The 15,912-nt window shown below is 41.3% G+C and overlaps 2 protein-coding genes across 3 annotated transcripts; one reads left to right on the forward strand and one right to left on the reverse strand.

Moving 5' to 3' along the window:
- Positions 1-1,145: 1,145 nt before the first annotated feature.
- LOC137137277 (Y-box-binding protein 2-A-like) lies at positions 1,146-6,339 on the forward strand. 2 transcript variants are annotated; one of them, XM_067523344.1, is made up of 10 exons: positions 1,146-1,310; positions 2,209-2,272; positions 2,421-2,454; positions 3,200-3,289; positions 3,408-3,665; positions 3,931-4,019; positions 4,149-4,350; positions 5,036-5,158; positions 5,259-5,328; positions 5,700-6,339. In XM_067523344.1, the coding sequence occupies exons 1-9, from the start codon at positions 1,232-1,234 to the stop codon at positions 5,292-5,294; spliced, it is 975 nt and encodes a 324-aa protein (XP_067379445.1). In that variant the 5' UTR covers positions 1,146-1,231; the 3' UTR covers positions 5,295-5,328; positions 5,700-6,339. The 2 variants fall into 2 exon arrangements, with proteins under 2 accessions (XP_067379445.1, XP_067379444.1); XM_067523343.1 differs by having other exon boundaries at positions 1,147-1,310; positions 5,256-5,328.
- Positions 6,340-6,413: 74 nt separating this feature from the next.
- Positions 6,414-15,699, reverse strand: LOC137137274 (solute carrier family 2, facilitated glucose transporter member 4-like). Its single transcript, XM_067523340.1, has 11 exons — positions 14,945-15,699; positions 13,288-13,383; positions 11,429-11,589; positions 10,115-10,239; positions 9,892-10,007; positions 9,645-9,807; positions 9,278-9,465; positions 8,997-9,101; positions 8,173-8,274; positions 7,883-8,086; positions 6,414-7,741 (listed from the first exon to the last, which is right to left on the reverse strand). The coding sequence occupies exons 1-11, from the start codon at positions 14,975-14,977 to the stop codon at positions 7,517-7,519; spliced, it is 1,518 nt and encodes a 505-aa protein (XP_067379441.1). The 5' UTR covers positions 14,978-15,699; the 3' UTR covers positions 6,414-7,516.
- Positions 15,700-15,912: the final 213 nt, after the last annotated feature.

A 15,912-nucleotide genomic window follows, 5' to 3' on the forward strand; every position in this document is an offset into this window, starting at 1 on the left:
GAGCCCTCTTCATGTGGGTGGGAGCCATTTCACATATGCCCAGAGGCCTACTGTCGCAACACAGTCTGAACATTTTGGATTTCTATATAAAAACGTTTATTAGCAACATGTGGAACACATCTGGAGTAGAATTGAACACTCATGTAATCAACAATAAGAAGTTAAAAAGAAATTCTGTAACTCGTAACCATCCATCCATTATCCCTTACCGCTTTTTCTGTTTTGGGCCACGGGAGGGGCTGGAGCCTATCCCAGCTGTCATAGTCCAAGATGCGGGGTACACCCTCGATAGGTCCCCAGTCGATCTCAGGGCCAACACAGAGAGGCACACAGACAATCATTCACAGTCACATTCATACCTACGGGCAATTTAGAATAGCTAATTAACCTAACAAACATGTCTTTGGACTGTTGGTGTAAAACAAAGTACACGGAGGAAACCCACGAAAGCGGAAGGAAAACATGAAAAGCGCCCAAAGACAGGCCACGGTCGGCCAGGGACTCCAACCCGCAACTGTCTTAACTGTAAGCACCAATCAGTAACTAAACACATGGATCTGCACAGAAATCTGTGTAGTCAAAAGGCAAAAATCTCATATCATCTAAAATTTGAATACAATGGATTTATTTCTCGTTTTGGATATCTGAAATTATAATTGGGATTAGTAACAGTAGTATTGTAGACATCTTGCTCCATTGCAGAAACCTAAAATGACGTTGTAGATATCTAAAATCGAAAGCCTAGCACGTGACTGTCAAAAGTGGGGTCATTTGTGCTCGGAAGAATGACAGGACATGACAGAAGCTGAAGTTTTAGATGTCCACAATGTACTTTGGATATGTGAAATTAAATGTGTTGATATCTTAAAATACAATTCTACTAAAATGTAAGTGTGGATATCTTAAATACTATTCTGACCAGTGAGAATACACTTTTTTGAGTAACAGCTTTATGGATATCTTAAATGTAATTACAGATAGGAGTGTGCTTTGATTTAAAGCCTCAGGCTCCTCTCACGTCCACCTGTCAAAATTTCCCTCCCGATTGCCGAGCTGTCGCAGCCTATCACTTCCCAGCTCCAGCTCTCGTGAAACCAATGAGGGCGCGGCTTCCGTCCAGCAGCCCGAGGGCATGTCGGGATAAAAACTTAGCCGTGCTGGAGAGAAAAGTTTCGGGAAGAACAAGAGGGAGGGGAATCGGCAGTGAGAGTGTAGTGATCCGACAACGAGCATGACCGACGCCGAGGCGCAGAGCGCTCCACCATCGGCACCGGTGGAAGACAAACCACAGCTGGAGAGGAAAGTCATAGGTTGGTGATCGTGGCTTTAAAGAGTTCATGTGCGTCTTATAGGAGCACTGAGATGGGTTGCATTCAGTTAGTTTTTCCATTTTATTTTAAATAGCGCTAAAACCCGCTTCATTTTGTCTGTAAAAGTCATTATTAACAGTGGCGTTTGTATTTGGGGAAAAAATATAACCGTCAGTGTCAGGAGCAACACGTGTCCTACGTTTTACACATGTTTTGATTTTTGTCTCGCGGGGAGCAACTATTTATACCAATGAAGTCAAACTCTATTGACATAAACACGGGAGCGTTTAGTTTGACCCACTGACACCTTAAACCGATGAATTTATACGTCACAAACGGGATGTTTCTGCGTTTCTTTACACGTTTCCATACACTGAAGTCAGTGGCTCCTCCAGTCTGTCAGCGTTTGGCTCCTATATACAAATAACGCTAACAAACCAGTTTAATTTGGATTTAAACGCGTGAACACACGACCTGATTTCTATTTATTTTTTTCGTCTTCTTTACCTGCTCTCGCGCGCGCCCCGAGCAGACACGCGCACACAGGTGCAAATCATTTTACTATTTGAAGCAGTAATGGCGTTTTAAGGTGTTTTAAGAACATTAGTTCAGTTTTTTGCAAAGGAAACGGCCCAGTTCTCTTCCACATGAAGAAGATGAACCCGTGAACTAATCTGTGGCCTGTCTTTATTATTTTTTAAGGCGAGAACCCTGTAAACGTGTTGTTCAGCAGCCCTCCCTGCTGACCCAGTCTCCCTGTTAATGATTGACACACACAGCTCCCATTTCTTGTCAGCCAGGCTGCCACTGGTACAAGCAAGATAACAGTTATGTTCCTTGAATGTGTGTGTAACAATGCACCTAATGTCACTTATTCGCATGCTACCTGTCATTGCAGCCACCTTAGTCCAAGGCACAGTGAAATGGTTCAATGTGCGGAACGGATATGGCTTCATAAACAGGTGGCGTGTCTCTCACTTACTTCTTGGCGCCCACATTGTACTTAAATCACTTTTTAGTTTGTTTGTTTGGTTTGTTTTGGTGATCAAGCATTTTTAATCACAGCCTCGTGAGTAAACTTTGCTAATAATCATGTTTAATTCATCACAGGAATGATACCAAAGAAGATGTATTTGTTCATCAGGTAAGACAAGGGGAAACTTCTTATATTAACAGAGGCTAGAAAACTTGTGACCCTATCAAAAAAATACTATAGTCAGATGCTCATATGCCCATGTAAAGAGGGTTTTCTAATTGTGTAAACATTTCTCCTGTTCACGAATGGATCCTTCCCTATAGCCTTTACAGGAAGTGATGTGGGACAAAATCCAGTTACAAAAAATGTAAGTGGAGTTCTTAAATTTCCCAGTTTGTATTTGTATGTGTGCCGTGCCTCCCTCATGAGTTGCTGAGAAGTGTACATAGATGGATTACGGAGCTCAGGCCAAGGGGACCCATAGGCCAGATCCTCTGAACATCACTGTTCATATTTTTTGTTCAAAACAGATCAGTTAAAAATGGTAATCAAATGATTTAAGCCAGTGAAAACTGCTACAAAACAAAAATGAAACCTGCCAATTTTCTCATAATCTCTCCTTTGCTGATCAGTAATAAAGTGTAGGCTGCAGCTTTGGAAGATATCCCCTTAATGTGAGTGACTTGGAAAGTTGAGACTTTATCCTCATAAACTTATAATTCATTTTTACATGAGTGAGGCCTGGATTTTGTCCATCACTTAAACTTGAAGCTTCCCCAGGGAATCTCAAAATTGCCGACAGCTGTAGTTACAGCAAACGGAACCTGTTTTGTTCATATGGGCACCTGACTACGGTTTTAATATTCTAGAAAAATATTGTCTCTGTCCTTCAATGCCAATTCTGTTTCCTTAGACCGCTATCAAGAAGAACAACCCTAGAAAATTCCTCCGTAGTGTGGGAGATGGGGAAGTTGTAGAGTTTGATGTTATTGAAGCAGCCAAGGTAAGAAGTGTGGTATCCAGCAGATGTGTTGTATGTAGAGAATTACCTCAGTACACCCCCTGCTTCCCTTTTAAAATTTCTCTGCATTTTAATTCCCCTCCTCTTTGTTGTCCCATAGGGCTCAGAAGCAGCCAACGTGACCGGCCCAGGGGGGGTTCCAGTCAAAGGCAGCCGCTACGCACCAAATAAACGCCGCTTCCGCCGGCGCTTCTTCCCCCGCAGCCCTCCTCCTAGCAATCAGAGTAAACCAGCTGATGGCCAAGCTGTTGTTGTTGTTGGTGAGGGTGGGGGGACAGGGGAGACGGCGGAGAACGAAAGAACAAGACCCCAGCAGCGCCGGCGCAGGCCCCGCAGACCAAGACAGGAGGCTCAAGACGTAAGATGAAGGGAACAAATGTCCTGTAGAGCATAAATATTAGAAAAGTGATGTTGCTGCTGGTTATTTCTCTCAACTTTTTTCATTTTGAGTTAAGGTAGTTAAAAGTAAAGTTGGAGCCTTAAAACCATTGTAGAGCTTTCTGGGTCTGTCTTGACGAGACTGTAAATTTGAGAGGAATTCTTTTTAAAATGAGGCAATAGTCCAAATCCAATGAGCATTGTTCTTTAAACAAATCTGACATTTTGTACGTGGTGTCTTTCAGGGAGAAGCTGCTGAGCAAAAGGATGGAGCAGTGGTGGGTGATCAGGCCCAGCGGCCACCACGGCGCAGATTCTGGCGTCCATACCGCAGGTGACCTGATGGGTTTTTGTCTTTTTGGGGTGCTTTTTTTTTGTTTGTTTTTTGTTTTTTTTCCCCCTCCTTGCTTACGCAAATCTTCCCAACGCAAATGAAAATCTAATTCTGTTCCTGGATTCACAGACCGTTCCGCCCTCGCCCGCCTCCTGATCAGTCTGCAGATGGCCAGCAGGCAGCTGCTCCCCAGGAGCAGGTTGAGGTGAAGCAAACGGAAGCTTCTGACAGCCCCCAGACCAACGGCGAAACTGCTCAAGGGCTAGGACAAAGGCAACGCCGACCATCTAGACGACGCAGACAGAGGACCTCAGAATCCTCAGTCTCAAAAGTGAGTCTTCATGTAAACCGCATTAGCTTCTCTCAGAGTGAACAATAACATAGTGGGAATAATCTTATCCACAGTGAACAAATGCAAATTGGGTTGTTTCAGATGGTTATGACTGAAATTGTGGTTAATAAGAAAAAGCTCTAAACCTGCTTCAACACAAATGCAACATCCATAACTCTACTAATGCACAGTGTTTCAGTTTAGCTGGACCAACGATGGCCACAGTAAACAGAGGTCACTATGAGCATGTAGGTGATGTAGGATGTGTTGTGTTAGAACCAACCCTCTGAGGAAACTGGGGTTAGTACAGGACATGGTGATTAGTCTGATCTTTTGTGTAAGCTGTACTGTATTATTGTAGTATTGTCTAATGCTTTGAATTTTGTCAAGTCATTATAGTGGTAAATTTTATTTAAAGGGTACTGAATTTCATAACTTGTTGACGACCTGATAAGATTGAAAACATTAATTTATTAATGATCACTATCTGTTGTTGTTATAATGCAGTTATTTGGATTTGTACTTTAAAATTCATAAACCACAATGAATCTGCCAGACCTTGAGTGAAAACTTGGAATTGCCTCTGAGGTGATCTCACATCATCTCAAATATATAACTGCATCTAAATATTTCTCCTAACCTTTTTTTGCATACTGTAATGGTTTAGTATCTGCATATATTGCAGAATGATACAGAAAAGTCTGCATCAGATCCTGGTACCCCCCCTCAGACCTCAAAACCAGTTGATGTGAAGTCTAATGCAAAGTCTTCGCCTAGAACTTCTCCTAAAACAACAAAGTCACCTGAGGTGAGATGTTTCAAGAGCTTCCACTCTCTCACTTTTGTAGGAATACTTTTTATGTTTAGTGTTGACATAAAAATCCTAATGGTCTCCTTCCCAACAGCAGGCAGCTGCCACAACAGTTCCAGCACCAACAGAGTGACGCAGTAAGGACAGTCACATGACCTTGGCAAGAGGTGGGACTCCACACTAATGTGGCGCAACCCTGGGTCAGGCGGGGTGGGAGGCATGAGGGTGTAGGGTTGCACTTCTTGTGCTACAGGTGCCACATCTTTCAGAGGGCAGCCGGACAGACATTTAATGAGCCGTTGAGTCAAAGAATTTAAGATGGGAATGTTGGCATTGAAATGGATGAAAAGGAGTTTTATGCTAAAGAAGTCTGCTTATGTTTGGATTGAGTCCTGTGTAGCAGGATTTTTTTTTTATTTTTTAACTGTCTCTCGTTTCAGGGTTAGACATGTCTTTTTGTTGAATTGGTGTCTACAATCTTTCTTTCAATCCCTTTGTCTCCCATGCTGCTTTTATTTTTTTGTTTTGTTTCTCATAGGTCCTAGGGTTGGAGGACTGGACCCACTTCAGAACACATGCACTACTCTCCCCTCCCTGCATTCCCCCATCCTCCAACCCACCTCATCTTGCTGTCATCCCTCGAGCCCCCCTGCCTCCCCTTTTTGTTTTGTGTTGTCCTGTCTAACACTTACGTTTGGAGAGGGGCAGGGAAGAAATGGGATACAGGTGGATGGTGGATGCATATATGAAAATTAAAAGTACATCTTTAAAAAGAGAAATGAGGGGAGGGGGGGGGGACAATCTGCTTAGGAGCTCTGTTATTCCAGGCCCCTTTAGAACTAATCTGCTTTAATTGACTCGATGGGGCAAATGAAGTTGTTTATAGAGGATGCAACCTTGATATTTTTGTTTTAACATTTTAATTTGGTTGAGAGGGGAAAAACCAAGCAGGTGTGAGGCTGGTGGTGCATTATGAGAGTACATTTAGTTCTGTTACACCTCAGTTCTCCAGACATTACTCCTTTTGTCTCCTCTGTTGAGGATAGATCGATGAAAAGAAACTTAATTTCTTCAGTTTTACTTGTTTGCGCTTTTCTTTGGAGGGGATTATGTGCAATGTTAATACTTAAAAAAAACAAAAACAAATGCTAATTAATAAATCATGTTTGCAAATTCCAGGATTCAGTCCTTATTTCTTTATATTAGGTGGAAGGCTGGAGACAAGCAGAAATTGAAGTTGTTTTGAAAAATGTATTATCCATCATTTATTACTGTATGTTCACATTACGTGCCCCAAATATATCTGGGCTCTTGCTTTGCAACAGCTGTAAGAACTGTCATACATGCTTGTTGTCATTGCGATTTGGTGTTCAGATTACAATAGTCTTGTATGTACAGCTCATATTTCAGTTACATATGCATGACTGTAACCTAAAGTATTCTCAGCAGAGCTGAATATCTGATACAAAAGTCAGAACTGAATGAAACATTCGTGCTGTGCATGACCTCAGAATCTGTTCACTCTATACAAAAATACAATCTCAATGCAAACATCAAAATGTTGTAAAACACCCTTTTGGGGGGGGAAAAAAAGGTGGCAAACAAACATTACAAACCTAATGATTGACATAAAACATTTATCTACTCCTGTTGGCTCTAGTGTATAGCAGGCTTCTGTTTACAAAACCAAATCCCAGCTGGAGTGCATAAGGAGTTAGACCCTTGTACCTTTTTGCCTTTGTGTAAGCTCAGTGCTTGTAGTTTTTAGTAGTGACAAACGATGCATCCTTAAATCTGATGTATACATGCTCTAGTGTGTTCCCTGCTTTAGCACAAAATGGTGTGCTCAACTTTGTTTTTATTAAATCCTAACTTTAAAAACCTTAGAGTGCAGGAGTTTCTCCACCTCAGTGTGTCGCTATTGCAGTTGAGCGCATGACTGTGGAGTAAAATCCTCCCACACTGGCAATCTATGCCTCAGCAATCCAGACTCCACCTCCTGTGCATCGGATTCCTTGATTCTACACGTCAGCCTTTAATTCAATGGTTTTTAGCCTGTGTCAAGGCACAATTCCTAACCACACACTCATTGGCTTCAGTGAAGAACAAAACATCCAGCTGTCAATTTCGGTCACAACAATCTATATGACTACAGTAATAGACCTCTATATATTAAAACACTTTCACTTTATCGGGTATCAAATGGGGACTGGTGGCCATTTATTTAAAGCTACAACACATCGTATGCAAAGGTGACGGGTTCTGTCTCTGAGGCCACATGTCAGATTTGGCATCAGGGCTGTTCACACAGTTCATCCCAAGATGTTCTGTTACATCTCCTCAGGCAGGGGGTCCTCAGTTGATGTTCTCCTCCCCCAAGTAGTCCAGCTCCGTGCTGGGTTTGTCTAGGTCCAGGTCCAGGTCCATGTCCATCATGCCTCCTGCCGTCCGCTGGTAGAAGTTTGCTGCAATCTGGTCGAAGGTCTTTCCCTGCGTCTCTGGCACACGGAAGAATGTGAAGATAAGGAAGAAGAGGAGGAGGATTGCGAAGATAAGGAAGACGTATGGCCCAGTAAGGTCCTGGGGGAAAGATGTGAGGAAGTACAGGTTAAACAATACTGTACAAGGACTAGTCCTTGGTTTTCTGCAGAAAACCATTACTGGGGTACTGTGTATTAAGTGTTGTTTAGGACAGCCGTGACAAATGTAAAAAAAACTCACAGCAACATATTGGAAAGACATTCCAATGATGAAGTTGGCAGTCCAGTTGGAGCACCCGGCCACAGCCATGGCAGCGGGCCTTGGACCCTGAGAGAAAAGCTCAGCTACAAAGAACCAGGGGATGGGACCTGGACCGACCTCGAAGAAGGCCACAAAACCAAAGATGGAGAGCATGCAGATGTAGCTCATCCACGGCACACTTTCCTGTCAGTGGGAAGAAACAAGGGTTCGGGGGTTTGTACAGACGGGGAATCCGACCTACAAAAGGACGAGATGTACCAATGACTAACCAATAACGCAAGAGCCGCGGTCATGATGATGGCACAGACACACATCCCACCCAGTCCCAGCATGTGCAACGTCCGCCGACCCATCCTCTCGACCAGGAAGAGCTGTTAAAGAAAAAGCAAAGAGATTGTTGTTGTTGGGAGCCGGCTGGAGCTGAAACCTGAAGTTTCTACTTTAGCTACTAAAGTTATTTGTACACTATCGCCAGAACAATAAATGTCAGGGCAAATATTATTTCACTACATTAATTTGATAACTATAGTTACTAGTTACTTATCAGTTTCAGAATAATACCACAAAACAGAATAATCATCAGCAAGACTTTATTCATCTCTGGTTTGAAAAGACATTTCTTAACACTGTACTAATACTTTAAAGCTTAAATTGTAGTGGATATACTTAATACTTAAATAAGAATTTGATGTAATATTTCTGTTTGCATTGGAGTATATTTTTCTGCACCCTCTGATGCTAATATTTATCAGCTTTAATATTTACCACATCCACAATCTTGGTTTAGCTAACCCTTAGTCATTAACGCTGCAGTTTGTGCATAGACTCAAAGCACTGGACACATTTTGTCTTGAGGGTGCTGCTAGATGAACAATCAACCAAGAACATCTAAACCAGAATACTTCAATTGTCAGTGAACAGACTACATCCTGCTGGGAGGGCTAGACATTTTATCTTGTTTGCTCTTTGATAACAATGTTAAACAGTAATAGGGACACAGTTTGGTACCGAGAACTGTAAACATACTGAATCCAAATATGATTTTACACAATTCACTAGCACTGAGGAAGTAGCTCATCAGAATGTTACTCACTGAAACCACAGTGAAGGTGCAGTTCACCACACCGGCTCCTATGGTGGCATAGACTGGACTCTGGACTCCTGCCTTCATGAAGATACTGGTGGAATAGTAGAAAATCTGGCCACAGGGGTAAACAGGATGAGGTTGAATCAATATTATCCTGCACAGACTCTTGTTTGCGAAGATTTTCCTTTTTTGGAACTGAAGGCCTTGTTGTATCATGAATAGCTGTTATCATTTCATTCAGTGGGTTGCTCAGTATAGTGATCCAGTCAGTGTTTAAAGGAACTTACTGCATTGATCCCAGACAGCTGCTGGGAGAGCTGCAGCAGGATGGAGATGATGATGGGCTGGCGGTAGAGTGTAGAGCGAAACAGCTCGGGGATAGACACCTTCTTCTCCATGTCCATCCTCCTCTTCTCCTCCTTCATCTCTGCCAGCATGTCACCCACCTCATGCCTGCCCGTTAGCCTCCTCAGGCCTGCATAAACAACATGTAACTTCACATGTGGACGCACTTACTATAAGCCACACAAAGACTATGTTCAATAGAATAGCACCTTTATCATTAAAAAAAAAGGAGAACAAGGTCATTTAAAGATGAAACCATAACTTTAAGGAAGTCCTAAGACCAGTCTGGAGTATTCCAGCCATGCTCACCGCTTTTGGCATGGTGCTCCTGGCAGCGGATGATGTAGAGGAATCGGGGGCTCTCAGGGCAGAAGGGCAACAGAGCCATCTGAAGAACAGTCGGCACCACGGTTAACCCCACCAGCACGGGCCACAGGTTCTCGCTGCCCAGTAATGACTCCAGACCGAGGATCTGCACAAGGAGAGGACACAGTCACGAAGGTTTACAAGTGTGCTGTTTGACAAATAAAGTGCACCACTGTTGTCCAGATCTTACCTGTGCTATGAGAATACCAGTGACTATAGCCAGTTGGTGCAGCGTGCCCAGAGCCCCTCGAAGACTCGTGGGAGCTATTTCACCCACATACATCGGTGTTAAGCCTGAGGCCAAGCCTGCAGGGAGGACAGGATGGGTAAGAGACAGAACCTTTCTGGTTTGCAGTTGATGTAAATTAAAACAAGAATAAAGTGAAGACAGATCAGAGCAGAGGGCTTCTCACCACAGTAAACACCGATGATTAATCGTCCGAGGATCATCATCTCGAAAGAGTGACAGAGCTTGGACAACCCCATTAGACTCCCACCAATGAAGGCAAACAAGTTGTTTATGAGCATGGCTTTCCTCCTGGAACACACACACACACACACACACACACACTTATTAGTGTTAATAAATCATCAAGTGTTACATATATTCACTTTGAGTCCCACTGAATACAAAGATGAAAAGACGACTCACGGTAGATGTTACATTTTAAATAATATGTTAATTATCAGCCCGAAAATTAACATGACTCAAGCACAATTGAGAATAAATTAACTTGTTCTTGATAATGCATCTTTCTCAGAAGCTGTTGGAAAAAAAATCTGTACAGTAAAATGTACAAACTGTTGATATTTAACCTCCAGAGGGCAATGTTTTACAAAAAACACTTAAGGACTTTGTTTCTGTCTATTTACACAATGATAGATGTTCCAGAAGTGGATACAGAGTGGTAACTAACACCCAAACTTGGGCACAGGCAGATGACAGGTCTCCTACCTGTCCTATATAGGACTCAATAACATTTTGTGTCTCATTATTGTTGTCACGTTTGATCATTTTTGTGGACATCTGTTTGGTACGTTTCTGTTTCTGCCTGAGCATTGGACTTTCATAAATGACTCCTGAAAACGTAATAGTTGAAGCAACAACAAGTTTTTGTCAACAGTTCATTCGTGGATTAAATGTACATTCACCTGGAGCTGTCTACCATATCTATTCTCAACCAGCTTAACAAAGTGCAGGCAATTATACAACAGTTTTGACTATAAGTCCTCCAAAATGTAACGTAACCTGCAGCACAAGCAGAAGTCAGGGCTTAGAGTTACAAATTGTCATTTCATATCTTATCTTACAGTGACAATATTAATACACAGTGATTATGTCCTAAACGCAAGATTTTAGGCTTTAGTCTCAAACCTAAAAGAACCACCTTCCTCCCTTGAACCCTTTCCCCCATCTTGCCCCATTATTCAAATATGTCTAGACCTGCTCCTGCTAAATGTCCTAAAGTGTTCATTATTTCCTGTGTAGTTTGATTTTGTGGAATGTTCTTCACATTTCAATAATTCTGTTTAGCTGTACTATGCACACAAAAGTAACATATTCAACGTAAACTTTGTTGAAAATGTGCACCCGAACCTAAAATTCAACAAGTGTAAACTGTGGTTAATCAGCTAAAAGCTCTGTGCGTGAGTTCTGCTTCACAGAGCTCAATTTGATGCATCATGTTTGACACACGCAACAGTTAAAAATTGTAGAGTAATTTTACCTGCCGAGCCACTCAGAGACAAAACCCACACAGAGAGAAGAGACCATTCCCCCAATGGAGAAGATGGCCACGGACAGAGACCAGAGGGAGGTGAGCGTCCCTGTGGGGATGGGTTCTCCATACCGTTGCACCCACGTGGTGTTGTAGTGTTTCTCAATGATCTGCACGAGAGGGCAGCATGAAGATTTATTACACTTCTATATTATGATGTAACATTTACTTGTGTGCGCACCAAGCATAGCTATAGACATAATGGAGGTTCAAATAAATAAATTAATTAATTTATTAATGTTGCAATCTTGTGGTGAAACAGGAACAGAGTTAAGTTTGATGTGAGGTTTAGAGCCCAAAGACATCATATAAAAGACCTTTAAAGAGCCAAGAGAAATGTATTATTTATCAGTGGAGGATGTATCTGTAGCATCAGGTAACAAATAAAGTTGTTATTAAATGTCTTGTTCATTTGCACCTCCTGGTTCAAACCAAAACACTTTTGGAAGCATTTTATTTGGGAAAAGATTCTTGCTTTCAATTTTATACGTTATAGACAATGGTTAACCTTTGTTGATTAAAATTCATTTTGAACCTCTTTATATTCATAATACTAAGGTGTGATAAAAGGTAGTAAACTTTTTAACTTCCAGGATCTTAATATTGGCTCGGGAAGTTTAAATATTATGTACTACAATATGTACACAAGTCGTATAATCATATATTACTTTAGGTATCCAAGTAAAAGTCCTCAAACAAGTGTCCTCGGTGACTGATATATAATTTCATAAAACTAAATTTGATTTTTACTACTGACTTAGAAATCTGTGAATGGCATACTACTATTTTTGACTGTTTAATTTGCAGTCTGACAGTTGAGTTGGATAGCTGTGGTCAACCTCTCTATTTGGTCACATGATAAATTGAAAGGACAATGAGACGAGTTATAGAATAAAAAGTAGAAAAGCACAAATTTATTGTTCAGAGTTACTCTTTGATTTTGTAATGACATTTGGATACTCGTATAGAAAGTTACACAATGGACCTAAACTATACACTTCTTTTGTGTCCCAAGTCAAAATTATTTGAAAACAAAAAATTAATTCCTTTATCAATTCATAACTTATCTTATGTTTTGTGTGTAAAATGTTGCATTATCTTATTATAAAGTCTTAAAATATTGTTTCTGATCTGTAGTGGATTACAATAATAAATCTACTTTGTTACTTTCCACCACTAATTACCAACATAGCAAAGCAACAAATTTACAATGTGTCCCATAAGGTTGGAATAAAATTGTTTTCAGATACATTCCTCCTTTTTGCAAGGTTAATATATATATATCCACAGTTCTCAACACATTTGTCACATGCAGTAGCCAAGTGTGCCTGCAATATGATCAGCAACATAGTTTATGAGCTTGTCTATCTACACTACACGAGTACGTAACAGGCTCAGAACTGAACAGATTAATCTCACCGCCCTGGATTAACTGTTTCTCCTATGCATCAGATGACTTCACGCCATCATGTGTTAACACCTTTTAAGGAAACATGGTGGGATGTGATGGCCTCAAATGCACTATGTTACAAACAAGCATAGTTAAATGGCAGTGTGTCGATTTGTAATCATTTTGTTCCTGTTTCTAGTTATTTGATGTCTATTTTTGTTCTTTTTGTATTTGTTAAGGTTAATGTTCATCATTTTTGAGTCATTTTGCATTTTTGTGTGGTTTTTTTGGATCATGTTTGGTCATTTTCGGTCTCCTAACTGAACTCTTTCAAACAAGGCCCCTGGACATGTGGCAAGTAGGCCTGTTCAGTTATGCATCCATGGATTAGAATATTGTCCTAGTGATCAGTCTTTACCTTTTGAGGTGCATTGATGACACCAATGTTGTATCCAAACTCCAGAGATCCGAGAACAGCAGTGAAGACGGAGAGAGCAAGGGTTCCAGTCACTCTCTGAAGTAATGAGACAGAGATAAACTCATTTTAGTATATACTGTTGTCATAACAGTGAGTAATACTGAGAGGTGTTTTTGTATAGCTAATGGCAGCAAATAATAATTAAGCCTAGACACACACACACACACACACACCGTCACTCCAATAACATCAACTATTTATAACTGCAATCTTAATGAGTGACAATCTCTTTAGTTGCTGTCCATGACTTCACAAGGCTACTTTACTGTTGAGACCTGAACTTTAGCTTCTCTATTATTTCCCTTCAGGCCACAGGCACCTGTCTCCACGGTGACAGACAAGATGACCTTGGGGGGAGGCGGAGGCCTTCTCCTCCAGTAAAATGTCTGGAACTCTCAGAAGATTGAATAATGTCAACTGGACTTCTTTCTTCTTGTTCAGAAACGTTTCGGTACTTATCCAAGCAGTTTCTTTAAACCTTCTTCAGTCTCAAAGAGCTGTTTTATAGCAGCTCAGCACTGAAGACTTTCACTGAATTTCATAACAGAGAAACACTGGGATTTTAAAGATGGCCTGGCAACTGTACTTGTTTTTGAATAAATAGAAAAATGCACACCCACCCTGGCACAGCACGGCATGGGCCACCTGACACCATGCAGCTTAATGCATCTAAGATAAAACGTCTTAAAGAAACAGCTCTCAATATAATTACTATTTTATACCTGGACAGTGTTCCCACTCACTTATTTTCTTTTCAGTTTTGCACAGTTTGTATAAGCTGGCGTTTGCCTTTACATAACAGTGTCTTGACCTTGCTGTGCTGAGAAATGTGCTGTTTGGCATTCATAAACAAAAAGGCATGGGTGTTTGCCAATGTGTATGTGCGATCACGTGTTCGTGATGAAAAGATAAAGCACCAGAAGAAGCCAATTATGTATTTTATCACTACTGTCTCTTCACGAAGTAAAACTTGCCACTTATTCCTAAAGGAGAAGAGTGTCTGCACCGTGAGTTATGTTTCGTTTGTAAGAATTTTGTTATATTTTAAAGCTGGTGGTGAAAGGAAACCCGTGAAGAATCCACAGTACTGAGCTCTGATGAAACTCAAAACCCATTGGAATCAGAGATGATGTTAGTTTTTTTTTGTCTGAAGCTGTTTGTAGCTGATTATTGTTTGTTGCACGAGTGGTGCTAATTATTATTCCTAATTGCACAATATTTTTCAGGTATTTATCTATTAAACTTTGTATTTCGGTACATATTTTCAATAAACATTTTGGTACGTCAGAGTTTAGCGCTCAAAGAAACGGGATTAAATGGGTAGTTTATTTTAATATTCAAGTTCAGATTATTTTCCTCTACAGTAAATTAGATTGGACTATAAGTGGTGATGACAATTTGGCTTTTTGTTCTCACTCTTACAGTTTTGTGTGCAGCGGCGAAGAACTCGTACTGCGTAAAGCCTCTCCAAAGCATGTGCGCATCGGAAATTAAAGTACCCAGTAAGATAACAACTGTTTCTATCACATACCAGTCACCACATCACTTCTGTGAGTATAATATAAACTTTGAAACGCTTTTAGTAATAAAATATTACCTCCGCTCCGAGTTGCTGAAACCCAGCCGGCATGACTTTGGCAGCTCCGTGCACCCGGTAGCACTCGGTGACAAATGCTTCTAGTGCCAAATGGAAACACGTGAAACTCCAACCAAAAAGGCCAACGAGCCCCCCAAAAAGCACTTTAGCACCAAAAACGGACAGAAAGGTAAAATCCAAAAAGAGAAGCCCAAAGTCGTCAGTCTAGTGCGTCCTGTCCTGCAGGGTGTCTTCGTTTCTTTGACGTTTGTGTCGTGTCAGCCCAGCTGAACACCCATGTGCGCTACTCTCTCTGTAGCCAAAGCGAGGAAGGATCAGCTGCTGCTCTGTCAAAGCCCCTGTAGCTGATCTTAAGGTCATGCGACAGAGGTCGAAACCAAGCAGGAAACTCTGTTGACCTTAACTACAGCTGGCTGAAGGAGAGAGTAGAGAGAGCATGTGCACAAGAAGCAGATAATGTACAACAGAAGACTGGTGATATCTTACAGTCTCGGGGTTCTGGTTATTATTATGAAGAGATGTGATTACATTTTAGGATTCTTGTTCAAATCAACAATCATCGCTGGAGTGCATGAGCCTGGTTTGTTCAGGGCCAAATTTGGTCTCAGGGCCCTGTTTTACAAGTGGCGTTATGCAATGTATAATAAATAATAATAAGCTTTTAGAGGCAGGTTTAAAAAGCAAAACTCAACCAGTCTTCCATGTACGAGAGAGTGATGCATCTAATTTTCTTCTCCCTAATGAGGAACAAGATATGGTGAAATAATGAAGGCCACATGCCTTTCACAGCTGTTGGATCTCAGGTCAACCCATGACAACACTTCTCATGTGCAGCAGACAGGGGCTTGTCTGTGACACCCTTGGTGCCATTGTCTATCCTACAAACAGCCTTAAATCCTGTTCTATTTCAGATCACATGCCTAAGAGGTCACAAATCACAGCAAACCCTTGTCCAGAAACCCCCTCTC

Source organism: Channa argus, chromosome 12 (assembly GCF_033026475.1).
Source record: "Channa argus isolate prfri chromosome 12, Channa argus male v1.0, whole genome shotgun sequence".
NCBI classification, from domain to species: Eukaryota; Metazoa; Chordata; class Actinopteri; order Anabantiformes; family Channidae; genus Channa; species Channa argus.